Genomic DNA, 11,148 nt, shown 5'->3' with positions numbered 1-11,148 from the left:
CACTTCAGGTTAAAAGTTTTTGGCCAAGGTAGTTTTTGATGAAGTTTAAGTCCAATCAACTTGAAAAAATAGTACCCATGTTTCCTATGATATGATCTTCTAATTTTAATGCCAAATTAGAGTTTTGACCCCAATCTCACGGTCCACAGAACATAGAAAATGATAGTTGGGCATCTGTGTACTATGGACACATTCTTGGTTATATCGTTTTAACAATGTATGTACTTGGTCTACTGAATTCTTATAAAGCATACATGGATGTTCTTCATAAATCACCTGCAATTGAGCTGTTTATCATTACCTAGTGATCTGCATTCCCTTTACAAGCAATGCCGAGCTATGGGCATTTTTGCATATTTTTTTTTAGTACATTGATGTGGTGGACTGTTTTCTGCTCTTTGGTCAGGTTGTTGTCTCCGAAACATTCGTTTCCATTTTTGATTTTATAATTGCCAATAAGACAATTATTATCCAGTCAAAGATGTGAAAGTAAGCACTAAAGATCACTGTACTACCTTCAATAATGAGTATAAACCATACTGCATGGTAAACTATATGAGGAACTGACAACAAAATGGTCAGTTTCTCAGCCAATATAGCAAATTGATGAATCTATATTTGGATAACTTTCATTGATATAATTTCCATAGCTCATAGTGACTTGATTAATATTAGGTAAATAGTCATGCAGTTAATGGTCTTGCCTGCAATGTACACTGTACGCATATATATAAGATCTATTTTGTTACCTCTTGTGATCAATTTATCTGGCAGTCAGCAGGGTTTAAGAACATCAGTTGTTCGACCTGTAGGCAAATGTGTTTTGTTAAAATATACTTTTTCACTTTTTTGGTCTTTAGGAAAATGTTGTGTGTGCTGCATTTAGACCCTTCTACAACAAAATTTGTTTAACATGAACACATACAAAAATTGCGGTTTTTATTCAACGCAATCATAGGTTTGAACGTAGTTTTTAATTTAGACTTGTTTATATATATATGCCTCATGTTATGAAGTTTCTGTCTGTCATAATATATATATATATATATGTTACAGTGAATTTGTAAAATCAGTGATTATGTAGAATCCCTGAAATTTTCAGGGATTATGTAGAATCACTGGCCAGTTTAGGGATTATATATAATCACTAAAATGTTCAGGGATTATGTATAATCACTAGAAAAAAGTCGGGGATTATACATAATAACTGAAATGAAAAAAATAGTTTTAATTTATAAAGAAAATGAATAAAAGTCAAATAATTTATGCTATAAATGATCATAATAAAACAGCATTACACTGTATAAACATAAACTGCAAAATGTTAAGCACAAAATATCCAAATGATAACCCTATTTTTTTTAAATGATAGGCACAATATATTAAAATGTTAAACACATATATAAAAATAAATGCCTCACATCTGTTATTACCACAATATCCACATTTTAGAAACCATTTTCATTCACATATCGAATCAGATTTTATGACCCGCTTAAGAGAAATAAAGTGTTCAGTAAAAACATCTGTAGGTACACCCCACAATTTTTTTTAATGTGAAGTACTGACTTATGAGTAAAAGGATAATTATATTTGCTATATGTGGTTCTTACAATGTCTACTTATCTGTCAGAGTATGTTTCATGATTCTGTGATCAAGGTTGAATTTTTGTGGTCAAGTTATTTCTCCAATGCTATCAGCAACAGGTCAACTATGCTTGGTGTAGGGAATAGTTGTAAGGTGTGTGCATGTTGGCATGGTCGAGTTCATCTGACCTTGACTTTATTTAAATGATTTATTGGGTTAACATTTTATAGTTTTCATGGTAATGTCTGTTGGAATAATAGTATAGTCTACAACTTTTTTTGTTGGGTTCATTTAGCTCTAACTTTTGAGAGTGTTTGTATAAGATCTGCCATTTCTCAACATAACCGGTTTCAAATGGCAGTTAAAATTTCAAGTTAACTTATGCGACTTCTTGCGCGGAGAATTCTAACTGTTAAGGTAGGGATTTAGGCATTCTGAATTTGTAGGAAATTTTTGACACTTGACAATCATCAAGTACTCTCATAATGATTTTGTCAGAACACAACTTCTACTAAGGAAAAATAAATAAGGAAACAACAGTAAAGTTCAACAATTTAATGCACTATTGACTACAAACATTGCACTTTCTTCAAAAACCCAACATCAAATAATTTGGCACATCACAAACTCATTCATTTTCTCTCCTTCAATAAAAAAGTAAAAACAAAAAACACTAGAAAATACTCTGATCATCCCAGTACTTGCTCCATCATCCTTAAACATAAGATTTTAATGCATAACACAGCATTATATGGCAGTGTAAAATTCTGTGTTAAAACATACATATATATGGTAATAAGTAACATTTTAATTTTGCTAACCTCTTGTTTTGTATCTCTCTTTTAACTTTTTTCCCCAAGAACAGGTGAGTAAATAATAAATAGATGTTTTTTTTGTGTGCAATATTATCATTGCACACTCTCAAAATGACATCAAATATGTCATTTAATTTTAAATATTTATTCAATCCTACTTTAATGCTTGTTTGAATGATCATCAAAATTTTAAAATTCTGTGTATTAAAATTGAACAACCTTTATGGCTGAAATATGAATTGATGCTTGTTAAAATAATTCTAAAATTAAAAAATTAAAGGATGATAATATCAAGCATAACTGTGAGTAGAAAGATAACTAGTTAAGAAACATAATGCTGTTCTCATTGAAATGTCATAAATAATTCTTATCATACCTCAATCTTTTACATCAGCACAAAATATCTAATAATTTTAAAACTGTCTTAATTTCTATAGTAGTGATGATTTGATTAAAATAAATTTAAAGTTTGAATACATCAAAGTAAAAGTTATTTTTGGCTTTTCTATAAATATTCTACAGCAATGATTTAGCTTTACTTTAAGAAAAAAAATATAAATAGAAGATTTCCATAACTATGTCCTGCCATTTATGTGTGTACAGCTGCCTTCAATATTTTCTTTCTATAACCATGATAACAAAGCATGAGTTCAATAATTTAGTAAATCACACCTACCTGGGTGTCAACGATAAATATACATTAAGATAACTACCCGAGAAGCTTAGACAGAGCAAAACAGGTATCTAAGGCAACATTTAAAAACAAAATATTCCAAAAAGTTAACAATTTTTTTTCTTCATTTTTTTCTTTCTTTAAAATATCATTAAATTACGGTTACTTTGGTAATGGAAAATAAAATTTTTTACGCTTGTTTTATTCACATATAAACACAAATTCCTGAAATTAACAGTGGAATTAGCTCTTCTTTAAAGATTATTTTTTTTATGTGTATAAGTCTTTATTTTTTAATACAATTCTCTCTTTCATAATCCAAAATCCTAGACATAATTAAAATCTCTTCATTAAAACACCTGTTCGTTCAGTCCTCTCCATGTTTTACTGGTCCTCTCCATGTTTTAACTAATAGTCATACAAAGTTCTCCCCGTCATAAAGTTTAAACTCTCATCAACAGATCTCTATTCCTCCACAACCTTTGTATCTGTAATCACAAATTTATTCATCTTCCAGTCTTTTTCTTCTCCTGATGAACTTTTTAAGATTCCATTCTGTATGGTTTAACATATATGGTCCATTACATACACATAAAACAGTCATATTGTCGGAGTACTCCAAATCTGGTAATAGCTGGAAAAAAATTTGAAGCATTTAATTACAAATGCATTAAACAGTCATAATACTGCATACACATAATCTGTTATTATTTGAAAGTTATTCACGAGTAAACCAGTAATTAATTCGCAGTTTCAGAATCTAATGCATTCTGGGTAATATTTCCAAAAGCATACACCAAAACCAAGGCTAATTGAGATTAACAAACAGATGAGACCTGGAATATATTGCCTCCCCAAACTTTGTACTTTAAATAATTACAACCACTTTTTCATGAAAAATTATTTCAGGTTACTACCTGCATATATTGATATTTTTCTGCAAAGAATTTGCATTAATAAAATGTTATATTAAGTTTGAAAAAGTCTTTCAGAAAAAAACAATGAAATTTATCAACTGTAATGATCATGTTAATACATTAGGGGTCATCCATAATTGTCAACCATTTTCCAAAGTGTACAAAACGTACACTTTTTCAGACCCCCCACCCTCCCTCAAAAAGTGTACATCAACCATTTTCAGATTTCAAGAGAGGAATCAATCATTCTTAATAAAAAGAAGATCCTGTTTATTATATTTTAGTTTAATATAGAAATTTGCATTGAAAACAAACTAAAACATATCTGACTGTTTTATTTGATGACATCTATCTGTGATGCTTGTTTTGTTTGAATAAAGAGTTCAAAAGATTAGTGTTTCCCCTATCACACAGTTGGAACTCCAATGAAAAAGAGCACTTAGAGCATGCAAAAGATTAACAAAAGGGCACATAAACTATGTTAAGAATCAAAGAAAGGGAAATGCATGGTTATATTGCATTGGTAAAGTATGGATTGACAGTTGTTGATGGAATCAGAGCTTAAGACAGCAATCAATAAAAGTGTAATGTTTTAAAACATTTTAAGTTTTTAAATTTCCCACCTGTATTTCTATTCAAAAGGTCCCTGTAAATATGCCATTCATGCACTATTATCGTTTATGTATATATACTGTAACGTGTACATATATTGGATAATTTTTAAGGTTAAGGTTAAACTCCATATGGAGGTGTTCCAAATTAAAGGAGGCTTATACTAAGAAAAATAAGTTTACTTCCGGTTTACTGGTTTACTGTTTTGGAATACATTACAAGGATATTAATCGAAGGACCAGTTTAAAATCTTTTCACAAAATGGCGTCTTGTCAAAATCTAAACATTCAAAGAATTAAGTGTTTCCATCAGTTTTGTTTATTAAACAGAGTGAAACGATAACGATCTATAATAAAGCAGGTGAAATTGACAATAGCGGGTACTGAGAAATGCTTGAAAACTTTTTGTTTAAAAATTTTTACAAGTTTACATTTTTGAAAGATTTAGTTTTCATATGATTTGATCTTTAATCGTTCAATCCGGATTGAGGAGAATTATGATATCGAAATAGATATCATCAAAGGAAAATAATGAAGAAGAAATAAGAAGAGAAACACACCCATGCCAATTCTCGATTTTATACATCGACCTTCCCCGTACGGAAACGAAATAAATTCTGGAAATTAAAAAAAAGCGTACGGTAAAAATGTTGATTTTTTAACCCCCTCCCCCCAAGTGTACGTTTTGTACACTTTGGAAAATGGTTGACAATTATGGATGACCCCTTATAAGGTTATAACTCAATGGTTTAATTAAATTGTATTCAATACAAATCTACTATCAAAATTTCAAATGTTGTTACCTACCTTGGGTGTTAATAAGAAATACTGTGATGCTGATCTCCTACAGACTGTCTGTACAACTAATTCAAACACCTTCCTCTCATTAACTGGATCCATACCCTACAGTAATAGTATTATAATTAACATTCATACACATTCACTATTTTCATCTATTAAAATAACAAACAAGAAAGGAAAGGCAACCTATTATTTCATCAACATTTAGTTTTAAACTTATATCCTAAAATCACAAACTTAAACTTGACATTAACAGACAGACAGACAGAATATCTTATTTGTGTCACATACCAATACAGAACAATATCTTACATCATAATATAATTATAAAAATACAAATAAAAATTTAAATCGAAGTTAAAATATCGGTATCCAGCCATAACTGACTTATGAGACACTTTTGCTTAAAAACCTATTATAACATTCATTTACAAATGAATAAATAAAACTTTTCCAATGAAAGAACATACTATACACAATACTTTCTGCGATTAAACATGAAATATCAAGATTTTGCTAAAAAGGGTTGCATACAGTCATGTGACATCAGAAAAATAAATTTACAGTATTGCAATATCCATTTCATACAACCATGAAAACGATCGTTGGAATTTTATTTAACATAAACAGATACATGCTACTTCCAGAATTTCAGTATATTATGGTAGTTCACCTCCAATATTAGATAGAAATGAGCAAACATATAATTACCTGGTTAATTTCATCAACACATCTGAATGGACACTTGGCTAATTCTTGTAACGCCATCATATATAACACTGTAGACACACTACGTTCACCACCACTCTGATGATGTGGAGTTAGCTCCCTTAGTGACTCAGAATCCCTAAACTTGACTTTGATCTTAATACCGTACTTTTCATAGTCTTCCTGTAATTAAGTAAAACATTTAAAAACTTGACAATCAAATGTGTATATTATTCTACTTGGCAACATGATTGAGTATAGCCATTTCAGTTGATATTTTACACTGTGTCTTTCTATGTTGTGATGTTACACTATTGTTTCAGATAAGGGTGAAGGTTGGTACCTATAAAAACGTTTAAACCTGCTGCATTTGATTGGTCCTGTTCCAAGTCAAGAATCTGAGGTTCAGTAGTTGTTGTTTGTTGATGTGGTGATTCTCGTTACTTGTTTTTTTATATCGTTTAGACTGTTGGTTTTACACTAGTCATTTTATAAGCCCCTTATAGCTTGCTGTTAGCTGTGAGCCAAGACCCTGTGGTAAAGACTGTACTTTGACCTATAATGGTTTACTTTTATAAATTGTGACATGGATTGAGTTTCTCATTGGTAATAATACCACATGGTATATCTATGAGCACACCTATACCAGGAATACATACTGGATTATAGGGTAACAGAAATGAGCCCACCTAGACAAGGAATACCTACTGGATTATCGGGTACGTTGAGATCTATTTCACCAGCACATTTCATACAAGAGAAGAAGTAACTAAAGTTCTCATTAATTCTCTCTATAAGTCCTCGTAACGGTTCTAACCATTCCCTCTTAGCTTTCTCGACCTCCTCCTGATGACCATGTAATTGCTGTTGTCTATTAGTTACATCTTTCTCTAACTGTGCAATTTCTTTTTTTCTTTGTCTGTATTCTTTAACAACCTAAAATAAAATGTGTTGTTATTGAACATCTAAGGCAAGTATATGAAGCTTATTTATAAGGAAAACATGCCTAATGCAAATAACTTCACAGGGTTTGGACAAACAACTTGGTCAATTCAAAGGAAAATGTAGAAACAGCCAGATTCCTATATATCCTGTCAATACATTTAACAAGCAGAGATATCATATGCATTTGATATCAACAGAACAGGAAATGATCTTTTAAAGGTCTTGAAAGAATAGCTGTGCCAGGAAAACGAAGCTGACATTCATGAATCCGAACAACAGTGTACAAGTTTGAAGCTGCTACTGTAGAAAGGCTGGTATAGTTCGCACTGGTACATAGTCTGCACCCACTTCTCCACACGAAACTTTAGGAAAAAAAAACACTTTTTGTTACTGTTAGAAAAGGTCTAATGAAACTCCGGTAATTTCAAATCCTAAGCGGTTGTTTGCGGTATTTTCTTGGAAAAACCTGTTTCCCATCATCAAACAGAAGCTGAAACTGCTCGTAAATGATTCCAGAACGCTTCTTGATTGTTAAAATAAGTTTAATTCATTTAAAAAACAATTTAGAAACTTTTGTATGTTTAAACAGGAAGTGTAAAAGAAGAAATTAACCGGTGAGAGTCGAAATCCGTACATTACATATATCACTATGATACGACTTTGAAAGTAAAACAGTTCCACCATTTTGTAAAACAGTCTTTAATTAATGTTTGAAGGGTCTTAAGCTAATACAAACCATATTAGTCAGTATGAAACACCAAAACGGAACAAACAATAACTGATTACGTTTTGTAGTTTACAAGTTCTAAGCTGGTTTACGGTTGTCTTTTTCACTATGTTTGTATAGTTTCAATCAAGCAGATACCAGTTTATTTCAACCAATGCATTGAAAAGAAACGAGAAATTTGTAATGAAAGGTTTAGTTTTTATATTTATCAGTATTAACTTGATATTGAATAGAAATAACTTATCAATATGGATGATTTAAATTATTAGTTTGAAAAATGATAAGAGCGCCCTCTGCAATATCAATAACAAAGATGGCGGAACCTACACAAACCACCTCGCCCGTGAAATTGAAATTTTTCTCTTATTTATTGCTTATTGTACTGTATAGTCCGCACCCCGTCTGGAAGGTCCAATTTTGGAGAATAAAACCGTGGACTATACAAGCCTTTCTACGGTATGTTTAAGTGCTATTGTGTTCAATTTATTTAGCATTACACATTACTTCTTTTCATTTTGGTATACAGCCTAGTTTATAGCTTGAATGACAGACTATGATATTAACCTTAACTGGTGATTGTTGTCTTTTAAAAACTTAAATCCAAGCTTCTGGAAAACTTACAGCCGATTTCAATGAGTATGTAGCTAAGGGTAATAATATCTTTGTTAGCATGCTTGCTAGCTGAACTGTGAAGTCATTGTTTGGTTAGGTAAACTACCATCCTTTAAGAGTAGACTAGTCTGACAGATAACCAATATATATGTCTGTAGGACTAGGCTATTTCGAAAGGAGGGTAGTATACCTTACCTAACAATGACTTCACGGTTCAGCCAGCAAGCAAGCTAACCAAAGATATTACCTTTAGCTACATACTCATTGAAATCAGCTGTAATGGGGGGGGGGGGCCTATCTTACCTAATAAATACTAAGTTTCATGAACAATTTTTTTTTTTTTAAAATAAGCGTTAATTTGCAGCAAGTTTTCAACACACTGAACAACAAATCTAACAGGTAAATGACTTACTCTTTCATCTGTCTGGAACAATGAATCAGCTCTGGCTTGTTGTTCATGAATGGCAGCATCAATCTCATCTAAAGTCGACGGACAACTCTCAAAGCTCTAAAAAATACAGTGAAACATGTAAATTTTATGCATTTTTTGCATGACTGATTTCTACAGCTGCTAAGACCTTGTCTTTAATTTAGTTCTTATTTCAAGATACTTTCATTCAATATTTGTTTGAGTTTGGATTTTTTAGTAAAACATGTAACGAAACTTGAATACTGAACCCTAAAACATCTCTCAACTGTCCTGATAAGTTTTTAATTTCCTAAATTTGTTTATATTATTGCAATATATATTATAATCTGATTTCCCTTCAGTTCATTGCAGTTTTAATTTACTGATTTTATTCAAAGGGGGCCCCATTAGCTGTCAAAATCATGTTTACTGATTACACTCAAATTCTCATATTTGATTTATAACATACTAAAACATGTTTTTCAAATGACAAAAAGTCTGAAATAAACAGTTTATAACAAGGTATGCACTCTATAATATACATCAGAATTTCATGTGTATTTTAGTCCAGACACCATCTAATTAAAGTCATAAGAAACTTCAAATAAAAAAAAATATGCATCTGTTTTTTATAACTAAATGGATAGTTTTCATTATACAACTTATGTACATATACTTTTTTCTGAGGAAAATTCTTTAATTTGTCCACATTTAGAAAAAGTTTACTTATTTTTAATTGCTTCCTTCCAGGAAGCAATTCGCCGACATATTTTCCGTATGCATAGTGACCTGAGCGTAACCCTCCTCATAAAAATCCAGTGATCACAATACGCATGGATCTGTCATTGAAATAAAAAATTATCGGATTGTACATGTTAAACACGTGCTCAACTCTCATGCTTTTTTTTATTTGTTTACTATAAGGTGACAATCGGTAAACTTCGGCTTCAAAACACGGTAATTAATGAGCAGCCATATTTGTTAAATCATAATAGAAAAAGAAAAAGAAAATGACGATTATACGATATATTTGCGTAAAAAATGAGAAAATCGTGTACAGTAGACTAAGTTTATGATATATACATGAATTGGTTCAAGAATTGGATAAACATTATGTTTCACCACTAACACTTTTCATGACTTTAACTATGGAGATGACCTCTGAGGACTTACCTGTCTAAGTTCTGGAGACAGTTCACTATCGACATCTGTGTTTGTAACATGCTTGGCTGCCTGTAACAATCTCTTTGCCATTTCTTTGGCAGTTTTAACCTTCTCTTTTATTTCTTCAAATGCTCTCTACAGTATAACAAAGATATATTAACTATCTATTTATTATGCACAGAAATGTTTATCAGTAAACTGAATATACTTAGTTAGATGCCCCGGAATGAAACTAATGGCCACACACAAAAAAAAACAGCCTGAGGACACTTTTAGAGTGGAAATTCGATAATTAAAGGTTCAAAGACGGTCATTTCAATAAAAATCAACAGAGTGCAACCAAACTCTTCCTGTACCTCATCATAATACAATGTTTGTTCAAATCAGTAGTTCAAGATAATTAATTCATTGAGTTTTATAAAGTCCAACATCCAAAATTAGAATTTTGAGTATCCATAAAAAATAATTGTAACTGTATAGCTTTCCAAACTTGTCGTTTTACTTGTTAGAAGATTTTTCTTTTAATATCAACATTTTGATTTAAAAATTATTAAAAGTCAATGTCTGTGGTGTGTCTATGTTCAATCTGTCTGTTCTCTTGTCTATTAACAATACCCAACTTTAAAATAATACTCCAAAATGTTTTTGAATACAACTCAATCAATATTTCAATAAACCATTAATATTGGTAATAAAATAATAAGCAACTAGCACAACTTAGTACTTCAAATCAAAATATGGATGTTCAGATAATATAAAAGAGATCTTTACCTCAAAATTTTGTAATACTCCTGATTGTTCTCTTAGCTCTTCTTCAACCTGTTCTTGTTCATGAATAAACATGGCTTGTCTTAATCCTAAACGCACTTTCTCTGTACTCAGTTCTATACATTTCTAAAAAACAAAATACACTAGAGTATTACATAGAAATATAAATAGCAAATCAGTCTCCTTTTCATTAAGGTAACAGTACTTAGTTTACAATAAGAAGTATGAACTAGTGTTGACAGGTAGATTTAGGAACAGATACACAGATAAGAAAGAATAATGCCCCCCTACTAAATAGGTGGGGTATAAAGTCAGTCCTCAGAAAACTTTCACTATTATTCAGCAGAAATTTGAACCAAACTAAATAAATACAACAATATCAAAATGTAAAAAAGAACAAACAAACAATG

At 31.0% G+C, this 11,148-nt stretch overlaps 1 protein-coding gene across 1 annotated transcript in view; it reads right to left on the bottom strand.

Annotated features, from left to right (window-relative positions):
- Positions 1 to 2,128: 2,128 nt before the first annotated feature.
- Positions 2,129 to 11,148, bottom strand: part of LOC139521200 (structural maintenance of chromosomes protein 5-like) — a 36,159-nt gene continuing 27,139 nt past the window's right edge. Inside the window, exons 19-25 of the mRNA XM_071314569.1 lie at positions 10,742 to 10,864; positions 9,980 to 10,105; positions 8,810 to 8,905; positions 6,822 to 7,049; positions 6,117 to 6,296; positions 5,412 to 5,507; positions 2,129 to 3,710 (exon numbers count right to left, since the gene is read on the bottom strand). Coding sequence (XP_071170670.1) covers positions 3,579 to 3,710; positions 5,412 to 5,507; positions 6,117 to 6,296; positions 6,822 to 7,049; positions 8,810 to 8,905; positions 9,980 to 10,105; positions 10,742 to 10,864 — 981 coding nt within the window. The 3' untranslated portion in view covers positions 2,129 to 3,578. The remainder of the gene's footprint in view (positions 3,711 to 5,411; positions 5,508 to 6,116; positions 6,297 to 6,821; positions 7,050 to 8,809; positions 8,906 to 9,979; positions 10,106 to 10,741; positions 10,865 to 11,148) is intronic.

Source organism: Mytilus edulis, chromosome 4 (assembly GCF_963676685.1).
Source record: "Mytilus edulis chromosome 4, xbMytEdul2.2, whole genome shotgun sequence".
Classification (NCBI taxonomy): Eukaryota; Metazoa; Mollusca; class Bivalvia; order Mytilida; family Mytilidae; genus Mytilus; species Mytilus edulis.
The sequence above is the reverse complement of the archived record's forward strand: the minus strand, read 5'-3'. Positions and strand labels throughout refer to the sequence as shown.